Source organism: Oryzias latipes, chromosome 14, assembly GCF_053564925.1.
Source record: "Oryzias latipes strain Hd-rR chromosome 14, Olatipes_Hd-rR_3.1".
Taxonomy (NCBI): domain Eukaryota; kingdom Metazoa; phylum Chordata; class Actinopteri; order Beloniformes; family Adrianichthyidae; genus Oryzias; species Oryzias latipes.
The window spans coordinates 6,307,917-6,331,819 of NC_136250.1; the positions used below are offsets into that span (position 1 = coordinate 6,307,917).

The 23,903-nt window shown below is 38.1% G+C and overlaps 1 protein-coding gene across 2 annotated transcripts in view; it reads left to right on the forward strand.

Annotated features, from left to right (window-relative positions):
* Positions 1 to 9,508: 9,508 nt before the first annotated feature.
* Positions 9,509 to 23,903, forward strand: part of jakmip2 (janus kinase and microtubule interacting protein 2) — a 31,326-nt gene continuing 16,931 nt past the window's right edge. For both annotated transcript variants that reach the window (XM_023962620.2, XM_023962619.2), the window contains exons 1-4: positions 9,509 to 9,687; positions 22,278 to 22,525; positions 22,703 to 22,957; positions 23,033 to 23,275. In XM_023962620.2, the coding sequence (XP_023818388.1) occupies positions 22,397 to 22,525; positions 22,703 to 22,957; positions 23,033 to 23,275 (627 nt within the window). In that variant the 5' untranslated portion in view covers positions 9,509 to 9,687; positions 22,278 to 22,396. The remainder of the gene's footprint in view (positions 9,688 to 22,277; positions 22,526 to 22,702; positions 22,958 to 23,032; positions 23,276 to 23,903) is intronic.

Sequence of the window (23,903 nt, forward strand, 5' to 3'; positions counted from 1 at the left end):
TGTTTATTTAATTCTATTAAAGACATTTTGATAAGAATCACGGTACGGCGATTTAGCTGCAGCTATAACTGTGTAAGGAAAAGTCCCTCCCCTTTAACTGTCTCCGCCAATCATTCTTGAAGGCTTAATCACATGTCATCAGTCTGACCAATCAGAAGTGGTTAAAGTCTTCACTTCCTTGTTCTTAATTCTGCTGATAAAGTCGCTCAGTTCTAACAAAAATACCAACTGAGCTCGTCTTTAGCTGGTGGTTCATCTCTTAGAAAAAAACAGCCGCACCTTCCTGCTTTTTTTGCCACAATTATCACAAAAATCCACGTGAGATTGCGCGGGGGGGCTGACGATCAATACAGACCATGAATTTCTGCATTTTTTTTTTTGGATGCTGGTGTGCCGCAGGATTTTTGTCAGGGTTAAAGTGTGCCGTGGCTCAAAAAAGGTTGAAAAACACTGATCTACACCACAATTATGTAGACAGATTTTCTTGTTTTGCTTCAATAAACACTCCGGTTGTCCGGAGTGGTCTTCTGCCGGGAACTTGACGTACCGCGGGGCAGAGAGCAACTTTCTGATGAGAGAGAGTTTGCGCTCAGCGTTTTTAAACACGCATGTGCAGTGATTCAGAGGATGTCCGATTGGCCAATCTACATGTCAATCAAGCTTCGTACTTCTCAGTGAGGATTTTGATTGGCTGGTGGATTTTTAAGAAGTACTTTTTATTTATTTAGTTATTTTTTAATGTCTTCTGGCCCGCGATCTACACTCCTTGAAGATCGACCGGTCGATCGCGATCGACGTAATGAGCACCCTTGATATAATATATACATGTATAATATATATAATAATGTCAAAACGGGTTGTGGCTCCAGGTGCTTTCTTTTCATTAGGGGGGGTCTCAAATGGCTCTTTGAGTAAAAAAGGTTGCCGACCCCTGCTCTAAATCATCGAGTTGGCTATGGGAGACCACAGAGACTGAATTCTTTCAAAGTTACTTGAACTTTGGGCTGAAATTCTTTCCAAGCTGATATGTTCAAGCAGAGGATTTCTGTATTGACTTACATTAATATTTTTCTTGTTTTTCCAATTTATTAAAATTGTTTTTTTTTTGCAATACAAATACTTATGAAAATGATAGATAATAATCCTCCTTCTATATCGATGGCACTCATGTCACCACAAAGTGACGGTGAAGCCATGATTGAAACCTTAAGCCAGACTGATAGATCGGCACATACCTGCTGCCAGAGAGCCTGGACAGGCGTGCAGAACCACAGTGCATGCATGTAACTGTTTGGTAGATTACTTTCACAGTGCTCACAAATGTCTGAGTTACTGAGACCCATATTGAACACCCTCTGTCCAGTGTAGTAAATTCTGTGAAGAGTTTTGAAAAGGATTAGCTGCAAGTTTGGATTTTTTGTCAGTTTAAAGGTGTTTAGACAAAGTTCTGACCAGAAGCTTTGATCTGGGCTGCTGTTCAAGTCTGCATTCCATTTTTGTTATTGGAACTGAACTGGTATTATCTAGGTTGCATAAGAGTTTGTATATTTTGGTGATAGTTTTATTCATTGAAAAATTTATCAAAGAGGTAACTAGTTCTGGTAGCTTTAAGTTGTTGTCTTTGTATTTAAACATATTGGTAATTATAGATTTAGTTGCTTCTATTCCAAGAAGTTATTTATTCCATGTTTGTCTTGTAGTTCCTGGGGTGTTATGAATATTCTATCAATAATTAAGTGCTCTAGTAGTGTTACGCCCCCTGCTTGCCAAGTTGGGAAGTGTGTCATTTTTTTGTTTATAAGGATGTCCGGGTTGTTCCAGATGGGTGTCATTTTGCATGGTTGAATTGACGATTTTGATATTTTGAGAAATTCCCACCAGGCTGTTGAAGTGGCATTTATATTAGTACTTTGGAAACATTCCTGTTATTTAACTGTTTGGCTAATAAATGGTAGATCAGACAAATTCATCTTCCCACATAACGCCTGTTCCAAGTCTAACCATGAGTTGGTTTATTTTTGAACCATTTTAAGATGTATTGTAATCTATTTGCAAGAAAGTATTTGTGGAAGTTAGGTAGTTCTAAACCTCCACAGCTTTTTGCAGATTTAAAAGTTTTTAGACTTATTCTTGCCGGTTTATTGTTACATAAAAAGCTTGATATAGATGAGTCTAATGTTTTGAACCACTTTATGGCGGTTGTGTGGGGATCAACGAGAAAAGATAATTAACTTTTGGTAAGATTTTCATTTTAACCGTGGCTACCTTGCCCATAAGGGACAGAGGCAGGTTGGTCCAGCGTGTTAGATCATCCTGTATGCTTTTTAGTAATGGGGTGTGGTTTAGCTGCACCAGTTCTGATAATTTGGGGGAAAAATAAATACCTAGATATTTGATATTGCCTGATTTGACTTGTATCAAGAGTCTTTGCTCTGCGTTACTGTTCAGTGGTAGATTTATTCCAAGTAATTGAGTAGTCTGATATGGAGGAGAATTCATTAATAATTCTTGCTGTTTCATTTACAGAACTTGAATTATTTAAAAACAGTAATATGTCATCTGCATAAAGACTAATTTTATGATGGCTGTGTTGGGTTTTAATTCCTTTAATGCTCTCCTGCTGTCTTATGCTGCAGCTAGAGGCTCAATAAATATAGCAAAAAGAGAGGGGGAGAGTGGGCAACCCTGTCTGGTTCCTCTTCCAAGAAAAAACCTGTTGGAAGTATGTTTATTAGTTCTAACTGATGCATTGGCGTTGTGATATAATATTTTAATCCAATTGATGAATGATTCTCCAAACCCAAACTTATGGAGGGCAGCAATGCGGAACTTCCACTTTACTCTGTCAAAAGCTTTTTCAGCATCCAGCGATAATATAGTAATTTCCAGGTTTTTAGTAGTGGCAAAGTACATTGTATCATAATTTTTTTTTTAATTGCACCTGATCCTTTCCTTTTCCAGGTACAATGAATTGTGAATGTTTAATAAAGATTGTTACTTCCTCATACATCACTGGTGCCATAGTGAACATTAAAGGTTTTTGAAGATGAATGAGTTCATTGTGGTTACACAGTCAACATCAATTGGTATTGACAAAAAAATCACTGTTAAAAACCTTAAAATGTTTCGATTATCTGCCAATTTTAATGCTACTCAAGAATAAAATAAAGACATTTTACAAAAAAAAAACCTAAGTGAAAATGTCAGTTTAAAGGAAGATTTCTGAGATTTAACTTCAATCTACTCCAGTTACAATTAAAATCTATGGTGCTGTAAAAGTACTCTGAGGAGTACAATTTTAATGAAAAGTCACTCAACTATATGCAACTCATTGCTACCCACCACTGCTGGTTTCTATATGTCAAAGTCAATTGTCATGCCTGGACCCAGTTAAAAAACCCACATCTTCAAACATACAAATGCATATAATTGCGAGGACAGGAAGTGTGGTTGGCTTCAGGTGACAGGAACTGTCAACAGGGTGCTCTGGGAAAACAGGAGAAGCAGATTAATGACAGGCTCAGAATGGATGGGGGTGGGATGGACACACTAGATGATGAAAATGTTGCAGAATCCACTGGTGGAAGGTTGAAATAATGTAGCAAAGAGAGGTGGGGGGGGCAAGCAGGGTTCCTATTCCAAAATGCTTGGCCGAGTCCAAATTCGGACGTCCAGTATCCAAAAGGGAAGAGGCAGAGGCAGATCCATGGTAAAAGGGCAAGAGGCAGACAGGCGAAATCCAGGAGTCACATTGACAGGTACCAATAATCAGGTAAAGACTTCAGGGGAGAAGAGTTGGTGCAGTGCGGTAAGACAATCTGGCAGTGAAGCGTGAAGACAGGGGTGTTTAAATAGGCAGGGACAGGAAGTAATGCAAAAACATATGCAAAAATAAAGAAATGGATAATTGTGCAAGGCTCTGCCAGAAACGTACAAGCCTAGTCAAGTGAAGACAGAAGCCATTATCATGAAAACAAGAAAAGTTTATCTGGAATTGCATTAATGATGAAAAATTTGATTTTGAATTCACTTGTTTCTATCTTCTAAAAATTAAAATAAAATAAAAATTGCTTGCCCAGAATGTTTAAACCAAATCTGTCCTTCTTTTCATCCTTAGGTTTGCTGTAAAATATGTCACTGATTTCCTGTAAAACTCAGAACTAAAGCCACATTTTCTTATATGTATTTCTATGAATTCAGACATGTATTCTTTACTTATCAAACAGATGTATATTGTTCTAACCAAACTGCATCAGAGTACATACATTTTTTAGAATCTTGGATGAGTCTTATGACATTTCCAGGAATAGTAAAACAAACAGGCATACAGTCAGGTTCTAACCCCCCCAGGCTATTTCACACCTTTAGTGGAGTTTAACACCTTTGACAATTCCAGATTTATTTGAGTGCAGACAAGTTATAACTTGTAGTTTCTTTGAAGAAAATCTAGGGAAAAAACACTAAAAACCAGAGGCATAAAAGACAAACAAAGTTGAAAGTAAGGCATAAATCTACTAAACTAGTTGAGTTAAACCACCAGTGCAGGTAATAATGTGACTCACTCTTATGTGCCAATATAAATAATTTATTCATCTAGAAAATCTATAAAATAGCTCAAGGTACTTAATTACTATTTTGTTTTGTGTTTATTGCTGCAATGCATTGATATTTGATAAAAAGTGGTTCCAAACAAGTGGAAAGTTTGAATGAAATAAAACAATATGGTTAAGTGGTTTTTATCAACACTTACCAAAGCTGTTGATAAAACGAAGCCTTACACAACTATAGATGAATAGTGTGTGATATGATACTGTGTTCAGTAAGATATGAGGAGTGGAAGTAATAAAATTGAAATGAAATACCATCCATCTTCTGAACCCGCTGAAGGTCTTTCGGGGTCACAGGGTTGCTGAAGCCAACCTAGCTACTGTAGACTGAAGGCGGGGTACACCCTGAATAGGTGGCCAGTCTGTTCACACACACACTCACGTGTACACCTAGGGACAATTTACACCAATTAACCTTTAACGCTTGTTTTTGGACCGTGGGAGGAAGCAGCAGTGACTGGAGCAAACTCATGGATGCACGGCAAGAACGTGCAAACTCCACACAGAAGATCCCAGCTGGGATTTGAACCAGGGCCTTCCACTAAGCACCACTCCAACGTGCAGCTCAAACTGAAACGCAAAAGAAAGAAAGAAAGAAAGAAAGAAAGAAAGAAAGAAAGAAAGAAAGAAAGAAAGAAAGAAAGAAAGAAAGAAAGAATCACTCTAATTTATGGTCCACTTCTTTGTTTTTCCTAATACGAATTATTGAGAACTTTTTCAAATTTCAAACTGTTAAATTAGTTATTAGCTATATAAATGTTAATAATTAATGTCGGCCCAAAGAAAAAAGAAAAAACAAATGATAAAAAGACTACACATACTGTTGCTCTGTTCATCAAATTACAAAACATTCACTTCAAAAAAATGTTTTTTCATTTAAATAATACATCACTCTAATTCCTTTACTTTTACAATGTCTTATAATTGTATTTCTAAATATGCTAGCGACATTAACTAACTTGAGTCAAAGTGCTAGTTAAGAGTATGGCCATATCTAAAAAGGAAGCATTTTGTAAAAATTGATTTAAAAAAAGAGCGATTTAACTTTTTTTCTATATTCATCACCATAACGTGTGGTGTCTATTTTCTGAAACTGAGCTACTTTTGAGGACCTGTTACAGCCATGGTTGGAAAGCTGTATAAACAAGGATTTTCTGATTAGTAAGAAGGAAAGTAGTTTCTCAATTTACTATTTTTTAACTTCTAAAACCCAACCCAGCAGGAAAAAAACAAGAAAATATCACCTCTAAAATTTTATGACACACATAAAGATAAGTTTGCTGCTGGTGGCGTATTTTCCACGACTGACAAGCACCAACCGGCTTTTACAGTTATTTTTAACAATCAACTATACGGTCATAAAGAATCTTAGGAGCATGTTTTATATGGAAAAGTGTTGTTTTACTGCAATTCCACATCTATATACTGTGTTTTCTCAATCTTTTAGCCACTATGGGGCGGTCGTGGTGCATAGATAGGGCAGTTGGCCTCATAAAGGAAGACTGCAGGTTAGGTTCCTGCCTTGCTTGCTCACGTGTCAAAATGTTCTTGGGCAGGCAACTGAACCCCACATTGTCTCTGGTGGTTATAGGTTGCCGCCAGTGTTCGACAGTAGAACCGCCATCAGTGTGTGAATGTTTGTGTGCATGAGTAAATAGGACTGTGAGTGTAAAGCGCCTTGAGCCTTCTGAGAAAGTGGCAAAATGTTGTATAATTAATTACCATTTGTTTTGTGCTGTATTGGATAAAGTAATAGAATTGGCTCAGATACCATATTGGTAAAGTGCTAAATTAATTTTGTTGCAGAAGAGCTACATAGACTGGTGCCTTGCTGGGATTTTCTGCATTTCTATCTTGCATTATCAAAAATGAATGGCAAAGATCTATTATTATTTTTTTCAGCATAAAGCCGCATGAAGAAAATCAACTACATGCGAAAACAAAACAGTTTCAAATATTTTTTCTCACAAGAAATCAACTCAGATGAGTGCATGGCCATAAACATGTCTGTCCTATTGAACACCCATTGTGCGCGATCCAACAAGTACGTAGATGCTGAATGTGACTTTCCATGTCACTCAATACCTCTCCACGTCAAAACTTTGCTCACAAAAGGGGAAAAAAAGCTCAATGCCTTAGGCATACAACTGTTTTTACACTCAAAAAAACCCCAACACTCATAAGTGCGAAATTCTTTCTAAACCCATCATTATTAACTGAAAAGCAGATTTATATCCAATCTGTATCTATCTGTCCCGACAAGCCAGATCTTTTACTATGTTTTTATTTTAATTGAAGCTTTGATGTTGAAGATCAGTTAAAAAAGAAAGAAATCCGTTTGTCCTGAAGATGCAAGGAAATTGACATTAATTCTTTAAATTACAAACCACCTTCATTAATAAGTTAAAGTAACACACATCTAAGTTTGTGGCATTTATTCTTAATAATTTTGAACCATGACCCGTGAGATGCACACCTAAGTGAGTGAAGTTTGCTTTATGATTTTGACCAACACCGTTGGAGATTGCAGCCCCAATTATGACTGACTGTGGAGATTTCACACTGGACCTCAAGCAGTTTGGGTTCTGCTCCTCACCGGTCTTCCTCCAGACCATTTCACATTGATTCCAAAATTCAATTTTATTTATATAGCCCAATATAACAACAATGGTCGTTTCAATGGGCTTCACACCGGTCTTTGTATGATGAACATGAAATCATAAAGAATGAAGTCACAGAATTCAATAGCAGGAGCAGAGATGAGCCAGAGGTGAGGTCCACAGCCAAGTGCAGGTGCACGGACGAGCCAAATGGAATCTGGAATCAAGAGGGACAATGCATGAATCGTACTGTAGCAAGCAAGGAGAACTGAATGATAAATTAACGATCAAGAATAGAGGAGAGGAGGAGAGAAGGAGAAGAAAGTTGAGAAATGAACCATACCTTCCCCATCTCCAAACTTCTAGCAGCCTACAAACAACTGTTAACAAACATGTTAATAGCAAGTTAAAAAATCTCTGATAACTATCTAATCTGACAATAAGCCTGTCCAAAAAAGGAATGTTTTAATCCGAACTGTGTCGGCCTCTCTTCCATGAGCTGGAAGTTTATTCCATAAAACAGGGGCTTGGTGGCTAAATGCTCTACCTCCAACTGTACTTTTACAGATTCAAGGAACCACAAGCAGTCCTGCATTTTCTGAGCGAAGTGTTCTGTTTAAGTGGTAAGGCACTAAAAGATCTTTAATATGGGGTCATACCATATAAGGCCTTATAGGTTAGTAGGAGGATTTTGAACTTGATTCTAGATTCAACTGGGAGCCAGTGAAGTGAAACTAACAGAGGAGTGATGTGTTCTTTTCTGCTAGTTCCTGCTAACAATCTTGCAGCTGCATTTTGAACATGTTGAAGACTTTTTAAAGAACTTTTAGGGCATGCTGCTAGCAAAGAGTTACAAATGAAAGGCACACTTTCCATTTATCAGAAAACGGGACCTTGGACCAATGGCCAACAGTCCAGTCCTTCTTTTTCATCTTCTAATTGAGACATTCCCTTTTCTGGCCAAGCCTCAGAAGTGGCTTGATCCCAGGAACCCGTGAGTTGTAGCCCATCTCCAAAATGCGACTGAATGTGGTGGTTTTTGAAGCTGCTCCTCCAACTCATTCCATTATTTGGATGTCTGCCAGGTTCTCGAATCTTGATCCGCTGAAGCCCACGGTCGTCTCTTGCTGATGCATCTTCTCCTGCCAAATTTTGCCTTTCCATTAGACTTTCCATTGATCTGCTTGGACACAGTGCTCTATGAACAGCCAGCTATGAACTTTTGAGCCTTACCCAGACTATGGATGGGATGATAATAATAATAATAATAATAATGGATTTTTCTGCGCTTTTCCAGATGCTCAAAGCGCTTACAATGTATGTCCATTATTCATTTACCTGTCATTCATACTTGGTGATGGTAAGCTACTGATGTAGCCACAGCTGCCCTGCATGGGGCAGACTGACAGAGGCGTGACTGCCAGCACGCGCCTATGGCCCATACTTGCTCAACCACCTGATCAATGATGGTCTTCTGGCTAGTTGCCAAGTCTGAAGTCTTTCACATATTGAACCCAACTGAGCCAATTTAATGACATCTGAGGAACCTGTGCAGCCACTTCAAGTTTAGTAGATGATTAGTGGGCGAAACTCAGCTGAAAACATTCATGAACTGCAAGATTTTGGCACATTTCTCCAGAAGATTTAAATTTTCTAAACAGAAAAAAAATGAAAAGGACTATCCCATTTTTGTGCGTTTTATCAGCTGGAACCCCAATTTATGCAAAAATAGATAAATAAATACCTGAAATCAATTAACCCTTGTGATGTCTTAGATGACCCCACCCTTACATTGACGTGTTCTCCCTACCATGACAAAGGTGGATAAAGGTGGAAAGATTTAATGTAATCCACGGACACCAGTGAAGATCACAAATCATATAAGAAAAAAGGTTCAGAGCACTGTCTGGGTCTAGATGACCCAACTCCCAATGGTAAAGTGCCTAGGATAGAACAAGGGTTAAACAGTAAGCCCTGAATCTGTATTCTGTTTAAGTTTCATTTTTTTGATTAAATGCAACATTTTCCATGCTATCCTTGTTGAATGGAGAGGCAAGAAATTCCTTCACTTTTTCTAGATACAGATTAAATTGACAACCAAAAGCACACTGGTCCCCAGAGATTCACATTTAAATATAAAAATAATATTTTAATATTTCTTTTAACATAAAAAGTGAAGATGACAGTAGAATTGTTTTTAACATATACTAATTTCCTTTGAGTAAGAATCATGTGCTGACGGGGGAGGTTGCTGGTTGGACTGCATCCGCGTCTTGGAGCCGCTGAGCTCATCCTGGCTGCACCGAGAGGAGGGCGGGGCTCCCAGCATCATCACCACCGGCCATCATCGCTTCATTGTACGGGCTGCTGCTGTTGCTGATGCAGAGATCGTAGCGGAAGCCACATCTGATTTTCAACAATACCATGGATGGTTACCCTCCCACGTCAGGAACCGTCAGCAGATGGAGACCCTCGACGAGGTAACGCAGGGAAACGCGCAGGCCGTGCGCTGATCGGTGGGATACTGGTCGTTAAAGGGACTAGCAGGCCTGCTTGGAGGAGTCATCGCTGCAGCCATGCAGGCTTATTAGAACGGGTTCGATTTATTTTTGTCACAAGAACGGTGAAATCAAAGTGATAGGTGCTCATATCGGCTCCTATACGGGTGATGGTGTCCGTTTAGGCCGCATCGAAGAGCTTAGCCTGCGTTATGGAAGTGGCAGACTCGGCCTACAGCAGTGAGGAGACCAGCGAGACCAGTGCGCTTTTAGGGATGATTTTTTTTTCCGAGCAGAGCCGTCTCTTCCGGCTCATATGTCTGCGGTTAGAGGCTGCACTCGCTGTGCGCAGAGGATGCCCGTTATGATTATCCCGGCGCAGCTTTGCGCATTAGCCTCTGAAATTTGGCACGTGAAGTAGGCTATATCTGACGGTGTCGTTTTCCTCCGTTCTCCCTGCCTGGTGGATCAACGCACATTATTATTGATCATCATCAGAGATGGTGGTGCAGTGATGCTGCGAGAGGATAGTGGTCCACAGTGTGTTGGCAGGCCTGAGTGAGTGGCCTGCAGCTATACCTCAGTGGGTCACAATGGTCGGATTTAACAGACACTGCTCAGCTGGAAGTCAGAGCTGATACTCTGCCGGGGTCACTGCTGATCAGGTGCATGACAAATTCATTATTCGGATTGGAATAACTCAAAAGCAACCCAGCACTGAAACACGCATTACAATTTAAGATTATGAGTAATAAAGTCAGATAAATAATAGATGTCTCTGTAAAGCTAAAATATCAGTATGTGAAAGACCGACTCCATTACTAATTGTGTTTTGGGGTGTTTTAAACACATTCTTTAGACATTGTTATGATGGAGGACATATTTAAAGAAAATTCAGTTTAAAATTGCATTTCTGAGTATTCCTTTATTCAAATCATTGTGAACCGAGGGGAGATGAAAAAATGCCGTTGGAAAAAGCCTGTGGTTGTGATATAGAACCTACCGCAGAAGGCCAAAAGCTCCGCTCCATTCTGATGCATCCACTCTTGCAGACAAATAGATCTTTCTTTTCCTCATCTGAGCTGGCATCTGGATAAAAACTGCTCGACTGGATAGCTCCAATATTGCTCGCCATTTTTGTTCCTCCAGTAATGTTAGTCTGGGGTTGTGAGATGCTCAAAGCTATAGCGGGTAAACAAGGGGATGATGGGAAGTAGGGGTGGGCTTACTCCACACCAACAACTCCCCCAACTCAGAGGTGAATTTCTTCTGCAGAAACTACATCCTAGAAAACTACACAGGTTGTTAGATTTTAATTAAAACACCATTGGGAATTACTTATGTAGTACTTCAATAGATGGAACTTGTGTTGTTGATTCATTGTTGTGAGCTGTTGTCAAAGACATGCTCAGGGACTATTTAGCCGGGATCCATTGGGACCCATTTTTAGACTCTTAGGTTGCCTATGATCTGGCTGTGGATTTGAACCATTGACTGCATGTGAGAATTAGACTGAGTGACCCCCCCCCCCCCCCCCCACACACACACACACTTTCCAAACAGGAGTTACCTATTGGCTGCAAGAAGCTAAAACGCCATAGACTTCTATTCAAAAAAAGACAGCTGTTACTCAGTTATATTTGTCAGAACAACTACTCTTGCTTTGGTAACCTTTTAAATATGTTCTTGCTAACCTTTTTATTTCTTTATGATAACGGTATAGCAATGGTATTATGGTTATGTAAGTTATTCAAATTAAACAGACCAATCACACGCCTCAATGAAAGTATTCGGTCCCAAACTGAACATTCAAAACGGCGTTCATGTTGCAAAAAATGAAAAAATTGACTTCATTTGGTTGGAGCAAGTAGTAAACCATTTTCTATGGGTGATATCACACTCATGCAGTCCAGTTCTCATATACAGTTAATGATTTGAACCCACAACATCCCAGTCTTTGGAACGTACCACTTGAGTGGCCCAAATCTACCATAAGGGCAAACTGAGCACAGTCACAGGGGGCCCCCAACATGGCAAGGATGCTCTCAATCATGGAAGATGCACAGACTATTTTAGTATAATGTGGTTTTTTATTAGCTCCCAATCTTCAAATGTATTGTTCTTTTGTCCATGTCTCTTGTTTTGAAAAAGTGGTCTTGTCTTTGAGGGTCCAGTAGCCCTTGGGGGCTCAATCCTGCAGGAATTTACAAATAAAATATATGTAATGGATCAACTTTTGTTTAATTTATCTAATGTAAATTGATTGAATCCATGGATCAATTTACTATCAAAGTAATTTCTTGTGAATTATCTCAGAAAACAAGAAAAACAGATTTTTTTTGGCAGTTTCTTTTGATTAAAAAACAAAACAAAATTGGTTCTAAATTTGAATGAAGATATTTAATCAAAATTGTGAGCAGATAGAAATCTAAATTATTTTTTTTAGTCTGGATTTAAATCTCAATTTGATATTTTGTGTGCAGTTTGTTTAATGACTCTCAGCTCTAATTAATCATATTCCATGTTGTTTTTATTTATGTTCTTTTTTATTTTACGGACCAAGTTGGTCAAATGAAACAACTTTGGATTCACTTTGAACAAAATCTGAGCACATTTTATTCAGATTTTAAAGAATTGTCTTTATTGTTGCATTATTGAAAATAACATTTATTTGTAGTTTACAAGTGTTAAAGCTATAGTGTATTGTTAAAGCTAAAAAAGTAGACAGCATATTGCTTTAATGATTATATATTATGTGGTATGATAAGCAGGAACTTCACACAGCATCACATGTGGATGGTTGGATGTTTCCAATCTACAAAATACCAGTCTAAACCCAATTACGTCTTTTACAGACCATGTGAACTCTGACAACTTTGATGCAGCTTCCGGTGTCTTGCTTAAACAGAGCTCCGTTAAAAAACAGATATGGCGTTCTGGCCTCTGACGGACAGATTAAAAGCCATTTTTGGCTCCGCTGAAATGTAATCCAAAACTAAGCCTGGGACTTCTGCTGCAATCGCGCCAGCATGATGGCACTTTGGACCATCTTACATCACAACTGCATCCCAGACAGATTAAGCCTTAGTTGCTCATTTACATCCGAAGATTGTTTGAGTTTCAGACTAATTTTTTCTGACTCTGTTGCATAACAAGGATTGGCCAAAAAAAAAAATCTTTAATTTAAGACTTTGTTAAAACCAGACCAAGCCGGATGAATAAAGGCTGGATGTGAGAGTCTGTGGAGCATGTTACATGACAAATATTGTGACGCAAAAAAAAGGCAATGTGTACCAGACCCCACAGAAAAGCAGAAAGGCAAAACTTGAACATTTCTTTAAATATTGCCATATAATTGTGTGTAAGCATCCGTGTTGGACAGTTTGGAAGTTTGTAAATTCATATCCAAGCTTTTTTCCTAAAAGTATGCTTTTAGAGCTGTTAATCTTTTAACTGGCAACATTTTCTGCCATATTCTGAATTTTGAGATGTGGCCAACTCCAGAGGAGGCTGAGCTGGTTACCAGGGAGTCCCATTTATGGGTTACGTGTTGCTGTTGCCAAGGAAAGAGCAAGCAGAGAGGAGACAAATGTGACTGTCACTCGTTTCAATTAAACTAGGATTTAAAAAGGCAGATTGTGTTGATGACGGCTGGTATTGGCTAATTTTAGGAGTAATTATTAAGCAATCATATTTGAACAAATTGCATCAGATAGAACCTACCAAGATGTTCAACTTCTTTTCTCACGGATTGATCAACTTTACAGAAATTCAAGCTGCTTTATTTTTGTCTGAAAGCTAAAATATCCCAGAGTTTGACTACAAATCTTTATATTTTTATTTTTTGAGTTAAACTTTAAACTTTTTCCTTTGCTGGAAAATGCAATGATGTCAAACAGAAAGTCAACTACGGTGTACCTTTCAAATCTAGGATTTTATGCACCACAGCATTTTCAAAGAGTCACTAGATGCTAAAATTAGGTAAATATAAGCCAACATATACTACGTTATATTGTGTAACAAGATATTCAACAACTAAACTAAACTAATCAGCAACAAGTTGGATAAAAGCAGAGGGATTGCTGCTTGTGTGTGGTATAACCCTTGTGCCATCCTAGGCACTTTACCATTGGGAGTTGGGTCATCTAGACCCACTAGACAGTGCTCTGAACCTTTTTTCTTCAATGATTTGTGATCTTCACTGGTGTTCATGTATTACATGAAATCTTTCCACTTTGATCCACCTTTGTCATGGTAGGGAGAACATGCCAATGGTCATCATGACCCCATAGGCTAGCACAAGGGATAAAGAAAATTAAGCTTAAAAATTTCATGTCTGATGTTTTTTTCTTCAAAATTGTTTTAAATCAGGAGTAGACAATGTTTGAGGTGGAGATTGCAAGTAGTAGAATGAAGTAGATTGCAAGCTACCTGCTCGGCTCCACTCCAAGCCATCCAATTGCAGACTATTATATCTGTCTACATATTTGTTGTAGGGTGTAAGGGTGGGGTCATCTAAGATAGCACAAGGGTTACATGAGTCATAAAAGACTGGGCATCTATTTGCAAAGAAATCTTAATCCACATCCAGATATCTTTTAGAGATTTTCATTTTTGATTAACTGAAAGAAGGAGATTCCCAAACTATATTTAGTGTCTACAGAATCAAATGTGGGTCATGGTGCCAGTGTGTTTTATGTAGTTAACAGCATCACACTAAGCTGACACTGCGAAGCATGCACGCTACTTCATAGCACAGACAGAAAATGGGTCGTCCAGCATAGTAAATGTCTGCTCAGTCCTCATAGATGTTTGCTTCCTTTGAATTTGATTCAATTACAGATACTATATGTCAAGAACTGGTGGTGGAGGACCCAAAATGCAGGAGACCAGGATTGGTGACGGGAAATAAAACATTTAATTAGCAAACTGAAACATGACAAAACCATGAGGAGAAACAAAACTGTGACACAACAGAGCAGATGACCAGACAAGGATGAACAGAAACCAAGACACTTTAAAATGCTGAGGGCAATTAACTGAACTGAAGACAGCTGTGGATCACGAACCAGAAACTGGTGTGACTGACAAAGGAAACCAAAAACATGACAAAGAAAACCAAACCACTGAATCCTTACACTATATGTTTTGGCTGATTGTAGCACTGGTCTAATTTTTCTCTTTGAAAATGCCTGCTCTTACTTTTAGAGCACATCCCATTCATTCAGGTGTTGTGGTGGATAATAATTGTTAAGAAATCCAGACTGAAATATCATTTATTTATCAAATCAACGAAAAGTCTAGCTGAGAAATAAAATACCACAAAACTCCAAAGGCTTGCATGTTAAGCAGCGCGGTCAATCTCCCTTGAACTCAGTATTTACTAAATCAACAAATATATAATTTTTCCAGTGAACAATGCCAGGTAATTTTACAAAATGACTTATATGTACCTTTGCAATTTGGTATAAATAAGTCATTTATTTGTGCAAGTCTTCAACCGTACAATTTTGAGTGGAGTTACCTTTGGAAAATCTTTTCATACTACTTCTGAGATTTTTATTTTAATTGAATATGATATTTTCATGGGAAATAAAAAAAAAATCGAACCTGAAGACGGCAAAAAAGAAAACTAAATTAATTTAAAAAAAAAAAACCCTCATCTGAAAGGCTTTCCCACTGGTTTACTCCTTTTTAGACTCTCCAAGTCTTATTATTAGTCTTACTAAGGTTTCATGACCATTTGGAGCCTGAAATTGGTAAAAACAATTGATTTTGGGTTGGGGTTTATGCCAAATCACTAAAACTGCTTAGAAAATATTTATTGATTCATAAAAGACTTTTAAAAAATCCTGCTTTAGAAAGGACCTTGGAGCAGGAAGAACACAAGATTTATTAATAAAAAATGTGTGTCAAACGTGGGAGCAAAAACCAGCAAAAAAAACAACAACTAGAAAAGAATCTTCAATTTCTTCTCCTGCTTTTTGTTTGACAGAACAGAAAGGCATCTCCGTAAACAACAAATGGGTAACTCCAGGCAGCTGTGACAGCTGTGACTGCTTCGTGGAGAACCCAGGAGGGTGGGGCATCCAGGTGAAGTCACAGCCAACCTGTACAGAAACAAATCAAATACAAACACAAGAACCAAAAAAAGGGGCAACCCAATTAACCCTTGTGCTATCTTTAGATGACCCCACCCTTACATTGACTTGTTCTCCCTACCATGACAAAGGTGGATAAAGGTGGAAAGATTTCATGTAATCCATGGACACCAGTTAAGATCACAAATCATTGAAGAAAAAAGGTTCAGCGGACTGTCTAGTGGGTCTAGATGACCCAACTCCCAAAGTTAAATAGCCTAAGATAGCACAAGGGTTACATAAGATTAAAGAAATGAAAGACCAGACCATAGGAATACTTCCTCTTTATCTTTTTAAAGCCTGCTTTAGTTGACCAACTCAAAATTGGCCGTGTAGTTTGATCATGTGGCTTTTCAGTAGATGTTCTGTTAGAAACTTCCCAACATTATATCTGTTTTGTGGCTATGTTTTGCTCAAGTTAAAAATCCAACCTAAAAGCCAGCATACACATTGATTTAAGGTGGTAAAACGGTGTGCAATAAGAAATGTACTGAATAGCTCGTCACACATTTGCTGTACAATGGTAGACTTTGAAAATGTACCTAAATATATCTAGAGGGGCTGTCATGTTTATTCCCTTTACAGAAACCTCTCAGATGCAGTTTGCTGCATTTAGGACAGTCTTTCTTCAGGCTACAATTTGACACAGTTTGACCTTTATCGGTTTTAGTAGATCTAATTCATTTCCTTGGTACCTTTGTACTTAGTTATTTTGTTCTTACATAGTTAGTCATGGAATGATCAGGAGACTGATTCAAAAACTAAACTTTTGTCTGGTTTTATTTGGAAGAAATGTGCTTGAGGCCTATTTTAAATTGATACTATGGAGAATGATAGCTTATGATTAAACAAAATTATCTGTCGTCTGATCTTAAATTTTAAGTTTTACAGTTGTTATTACTCTTTTTGTTTTTTTTAGTAATAGAGGAGATTCTAACAGAAAATGTTCCTATTTATATGTCTTGGTGCTCACCTTACAATTTGGTTTATTGTGGAACAGAGCACTACTAAATGAAATATTTAGCTTTTATGTTTTTAACATACTATTTCCCAATTTATAAAAATAAGATAATTTCAATTCAGTTGACGTACAAACATAACGATGGTCATTGTGGCCAATTTCAGTTTCATCAGACCACTGGACACGTCTCCAAAAATTAAAGTTTTTCTCCTTGTGTGAACTAGCAAACTTTAATCTGGCTTTTGGATCATTCTTTTGCAGTAATGGCTTCTTCCTGGCAGAGTAGCCTTTCAGCCCACGTCTGTACAGTATGACTGATTTCTTTTGACTGTCTCATGAGGTTTTACAAACAAGCCAGTGTGTTTCAAATGTGTCCCAATATATATCCACAGGTGTGTTTCTAATTTTCTCAAATACTGTCAATAAACGGATCAGAAGCTTCCAAAGAGATGACATCATCATTTGAGGTTTCCCAAGTTGTTTAAAGCCAAACAGTTATCTTAGCGTATGTAAACTTTTGGCTTTGAGAAAAAGTAATGAAAACGTGCTAAAAAAAAAAAAACCTAGTCTCATTATTCTGACATCTAGCAAATAGAAATTATTTTTTAATTGTAATTGGCATAAAAGAAAAAAAGTTTACTTTTATTTCATGTGTGATAGTGAGAAAAAACATATATGTATTTTTATGTGGTGTATGTAAATGTCTGGTATCAACTTTAATGGATAGGTTTGGGTTTACAGTTTATTCCAGTCTGCTCCTGTAGGACAGCATCGCCCTGTTGCATTTTGAAATGTAGGTTAATACTGTATTAGTAGTTATGGTAAGTTATGATTGGCTCTGCATGAAGGCTGTGCACTCAAATGAGCTTAGATGAAAATAATAGATTAATCAATGACTTAATATTGTCAGGATCATACATGATTGAACTGCAACTATAAAAGTGAAAAAAAAACGAGATGATGAATGCATGAATTATATTTGCGTGTGGAGGTAGTAATTATTTATCAGTCAGGTTGTTGTTTTTTCCCCAATGTGAGATTAGAAATAAGTACAATTTCATCTTTTCGATGGAAAGCAAAGATAATCCTGTCCTAAAATATTTACAAATTTCAAACTGTATGAAAAATGACTCAAAAAAGCATATAAGGAGATTTTCTATGTAAAAATTGTTGCTGAAGGGCAACTATCTGTTCAGACTGTGAAAAATCCTCCAGAGTCTATTGATAAAAGGTTGGAAATAGCTGCCAGGTTTCAGTTGTTTTTAAACAACACTACTAAAAGTGACATGATTTACCCTTAGAGTTCTCTCCTTTTCTATAAAATCGTTTTTTTTTTGTTCTGCTGTGATAACACACTAAACCAAATTGAAAGAAGTGAAACAGGGAGAACCTACCGGCACCAAACCAGTACAGGTCCATGTTATTCCATTAAAAACAGCAATCTGACCTCTGTACCATCACTGTACACTGCTCTAGTTGATCGATGTTGATAGCTAACATTTTAAAACAGATTTACCATATATTAAACCAAATAAATAGGCGAAAACTGTAGACAATCTGAATGTAGCAACATTTCTACAACCCTTGTGAGTTCACAGGAAATTAACATGGAGTTTATCTTGAAATTCCATTGGTGCACCTTGTTGAAAGCTTAAATAAGTTTTTTATCTCAACGCAGGAAAACCTTTTTTTCCTGTTTACATTATTTAAAAACTTCTCATTTGCTTCAAGAATGTAGAAAAAAAATTACTAAATTGCCAAGATGCCTTTATGTATGTAATCTGAATCTTTTGAATAAAAAGTGGAGGTGAATCAAAGTTACTCTAAAGTATGTTTTGTAGTAATTGCTTAGTTATGATTGATAACATATTTTTCTGTTAGTTAAGGGAAAAAAGGTCCAATGATGTAACTTCCTGAGCATGTTTAGACGTGTGTTTATCGTACAGTTTCACACAGTGCTTGGTAATATTCCAATCCTTGGACGGTCTCCACTAATGGGGCTTATGAACGGCGCAATGCTTTTCAAAAGTTCATGTAACTCTGCATTGCAGTCAGCCTGAGTGGTCTTAACATGATGACAGCTTTATCACAAATCTGCGTATCAAAACGCTGTTATGTCATTCCTCTGCAGTTGATTGAAGACACGTCTGGGATGCCTCTGATCATCTCTGCGGTGCAAATTATCTTGGCAGTGCACAATTTGCACTTCAGGTTTTTAGACGAATTTGTTTCAACAGCTGGCATTCGTGCATTTACTGGAATTTTTTTTTTTGTAGCACCTGCAGAAAAATTAGATGTAATGCTTCTGATCAACTGTGCTGCTATGGCTCTATATTCTGGCTTGTATGCATGATGGTTAAGTCAAACTTCTATAATGATGTCCTTTAAGGAAAGGAAATCTTTTTTGTTACAACTATGGTAAAAAAAAAATCCAATATTATGTCCATAAAAATCTGTCATATCCATATAAAAACACAAGTCACGCCTAAATAACCATAATCTGTTTAATCTGTGAAGAATCTCAATAACTGAGAATCTATACAAGAAACAAACAAAAAAGAGACCTAAAAAACAAGACAAAAGTCCTAGTTATTTGAAATGGATTTTTTCCCTTTGCTATTTATATTTTTTGCATTTCCTCAGCCTTTTTTATGTGCCATGGGTTAGAAATAAGGACTGTGTTATAAAAAAAAAACAACTTACACTTCTGTGCCCCAGGTCATTTGTATTTAGTGCAAAAACCTTTACTTTTTAACCCTTGTGCTATCCTATGATGTCAAGATGATGATTGACCTGTTCTCCCTACCATGACAAAGGTGGATAAAGGTGGAAAGATTTCATGTAATCCATGGACACCAGTGAAGATCACAAATCATTGAAGAAAAAAGGTTCAGAGCACTGTCTAGTGGGTCTAGATGACCCATCTACCAATGTTAAAGTGCCTAGGATAGCACAAGGTTTAAACTGATTTATTTTATCAATGACATTTTTCTCCAGAATACCTATTGGAAGAATTTGGCAAGTAAGCAAACAGATTAAAGTCAAAATACTCAACCTTGTATAGACGCTGTAAGTTGTTCTCAGGGATTCCTGGAAGTGAAGACAACTTCAAACAAGATGAAAACGGTGCACACCTCTAGGGGCAATGGATCACACGTAGCGTGTGACAGGGTTGTTAGGAATTTCTCAGAAATCCACTCTCCATCAGTGCTTTGTTGGTTTTCTAAATCCCTTAATCTTGGAATTATCATGTGTGCCTTAACAGGTAATTTTATACTGTTCTTTTTCAGATTATGGCTGTCCGTAATATGTTTTTTTTTTTCTTAAAAGACAATCAAAATATATAAGAAAAATAATCTTAACACAAAAAGGAAGACAGAAGAGAAGGGGAAATCTTTTACATAAAATCAAATTTGGCAATTTAATTGTGATTGCATTCTACTGATGTAGTTACGCATTATTACAAATGAGAGAATGTGGCTCACAGAGTTTACAGCAGGAAGGTAGATACTGTAACTGATGTCATTCAGCTTTCAGGTTATTTTATTGTGAAACCAGATTTGAATAAATAAATAAAACACCTTTCCAGCTTCACAAAGTAAGAGGTTGACCCTCAACCATCATTTTTTCCAGTCCATTTAAAGATCTTCTCACCATCACGCTCTTGAGGTGGAGGGTTGCCTTCTGTTGGTTAGGGTCCAACCACACCGCACTGTTCCAGGGAGTTGCTGTGGTGCCTGCAGCTCAATGCATTCTTCCAACAAGATACATTTGAAGATTTATTGCAGACTGCTTGCTTTTGCAACAGCATCTCAAAATACTCCTACTCATTAAAATAAGAGAATTCATTTGGATACGTAGACTCAGACTCTTTTCTGGGTTTATGAAAGACCCTCAGGATGTTAGAACTGTAGAGATAGTCAACTGATTTATCAATTTTAATTGTTATTTTGGTTTCTGTGTTTTTGATGTTGTGTAGTTAATTTGCTCACATCAAGGTAGGGTTAAATTATTCCAATGTGGGGCGGCAGATCTGAAGGCAGGGCTTCTTCTGCAGCTGCACACCAATAAACAGCCGTGGGGAAAAAATTAAATCCAAAAGGATTCTTAAAGCTGATATGCGTGAGTGAGCAAGTAAGGGTGTAAAACAATGAAGTAAGCTGTCATCCTTAATTCAGTCAAGTCTTATTGTGGCTGGTAAGTCTTTGACTTATCAGAAAAAAAGAAAACCTGGTTTAGAATTTTTAGGATTTTGTAATGTTTTGAAAGTCAGGCCAAACCCAATTTCTATTAATTATAAAATGTTAAAAATGTCAGATATTACACCATTTCAAAGTGGATTAAATTTACCATTTGAGGTTGTTTTAAAGTGGTACAGACAAAAGCAAAAAACAACATCCATCTATCTATCCATCTATCCATCCATCCATCCATCTTAACCCGTTGTATCCCTTTTGGGGTCACGGGACTGCCGGAGCCTAACCTGGCTACTGTTGAGCAAGGCGGGGTATACCCCGGACAGGTCACCAGTCTGTCCCAGCCCCCCAATCACACACTCACTTTTACACCTATAGGGGCAATTTAGAATCATCGATTAACCCATGAATGCATGTTTTTAGGCTGTGGGAGGAAGCTGGAATGCCTAGAGAAACACCACACAGGGAGAACAAGCAAACTCCACACAGAAAAGTCCCAGCTGGGATTTGAACCAGGGCCTTCTCACCGTCAGTTTTGGGTTTTAGGCAGACAAATACCGTTAGCTGCAGCTTCTTTGATGTGTTTGTGGGTTTTGCATGTGATGGCCATTTTCAAAATCAGCCTTGTACATTAAAAACAGATTTGTGGAAAATCCTAATAATGTGGCAATTTGAAAAATTTAGTTTGGCGATTTGCACTAGACTGATGTTTTTGTGAGGTTCATGCTTCCTGTTTCTGCAGGTCCTGTGGGCGGATTTGGGCTTCAGCTACCACTGATGCACCGCTGAACTTTCAAAACAGATTTTTTAAATGTTTCTGTAAAAATTGATCGTACGGTAAATGGAGGAGATCATTTCCAATTATCTGCATGAGTGACACCAGATTTGGACATTTTTGGTCTTGAGGGGATTTATGTATCAGACCAAATTCTGTGAATAAAGTCTTTTTTCTGTTGTAATTACTGGTAACCGGAATAACTTTTTTACTGTTAATCATGTCATCAGACTGAAAAATAAATAAATAAAGTAATTTTTGTCCTTAAAAATACCCCCAAAAAATCCCTAGTAGACTTTTTATCCTTTATTTAACCAGAGGGGCCCATTGAGATTCCATTTTTCAAGGAGCCCTGGCCAGGAATCAACAAAAATGTAGAAAATGTTAAGCAATGAGAACAGAGTTACAATGCTGATTACCGGTAAATTACATATAATTGAATGACACTAAATTGTTTGTCTAACAGTGTCTTTCTTTTGATTTCTCCTTCATCCTATAAGCCCCTGCGTCTGTTAGGAGAATGAGGAAGAGGCGGCACTGGAAACTTTGGGAGCACCTTGGAAAGTTTTTGTGAAGATCCAATGAGAGCATCGAGAGAGCTTTTCTAGTTCTTGACTCAATGGCTAAGAAAGGCCGAATGAAGGGCGAGAAGCCCGAAGCCCTCATTTCTGCCTTGCAGGCAGCCAATGAAGATCTCAGGTCCAAGCTGACTGATATTCAGATAGAGCTTCACCAAGAAAAATGCAAGGTATGGTGCAATATGGAATAAAGTTAGACATCCCAACATGTCAAATGTTAACTAGTATAAAAAAGAAATTGGAGATATTCTTTTAGTTATTGCAAGAAAAAATGGATGATTCTGAAACCTGGGGAGATGTGTACTTCATGCAAAATGAGATAAAACTAACCTTTTTTTGTTATGAAGGTGAGCAAGCTGGAGCGGGACAAGGTGCAGGAGGTGAAACGTGTGCGAGAGCAGGAGCAGCATCGCCACACTGCCACGTTAACGGAGCAGCGAGCCAAATGGCACGAGGAAAAGCAAAAGGAGCTACAAGCTCTCAGGGAAAGCCTGACCCGGCAGCACGAGCAGGAGCTGGCCCGCCATGCCAAGATCAAAGACCAGGAGAACCAGAGACTCAAAGCTGCACTGAATGCCATGCGAGATGGCAGCGGCGAGAAGGTATGGTCAAGGTTGATGGCTGAAGCAAGTTTGCTGTTAAGAGATGCAAGAACACTGTATCTTTCTGCTCTTCAGGTGCGTACCGCACTCACGTTGGAGGCAAAAGAAGAGGCGCGCCGCTTCTTTGACCAGGAAAGAGTGAAGCTCCTGCAGGAGATCGCAGAGCTGAAGTCGTCTAAGAAGCAGACCGACGAGGCGCTCAGCAACATGATCCAGGCAGACAAGATGAAGGCTGGGGACCTGCGGGTGGAGCACCAGCAGCATCAGGAACAGATCTCCAAGATCAAGTGGGACTGTGAGCGGGACATTCGCAGACTGGTATGCACAAAAATGCTTGAAATAAAAACCAATCAATTTGAAACAACTGAACTAAAATGAAAATACACTCTTGATGTGGAATATTCTTGGTGCATTGTCTTAACAGTTGAAAGGCAAAATTCTTATTTAAGATACTTCTAGCAAAAAAAGCTCTATAGGTAAACAATAACGTGGTTAAAAAAAAAGGTAAAAAACTATGATTTCTAGAGGGGCAACCAATCTTGGCTGAACTGTGATTCGTACAGATCAGTAGCCACGATTCGAAACACAACGTGTACGTAAGGGTTAATGGCCGACGTAGTGTGCATTATTACTTTTTAACGCACGCCGTGGAAGGCTGAACCGTCCGACGGATGCTTCCACGAAGTGCGTTAATGGCGAAGGCCATTAACCCGCTCATGCCATGGTCACTTACAAAAGCAATACATATTAACCAGTTTCAAGATTTGGCGATATATATATATATAATGCTGATCTTTCCGATGGGTTGAATAAAGCATCAATTCAGAGAGAAAGTTCACCTCTTACCGCTTGTTTTTTTTCCAAATGATGAAGCAAAGGGTTGTTTCAAAGAAGTGATACAAAACATTGAAGCTAGGTGACCTGAACTTCTTTTTTCACCATGCGG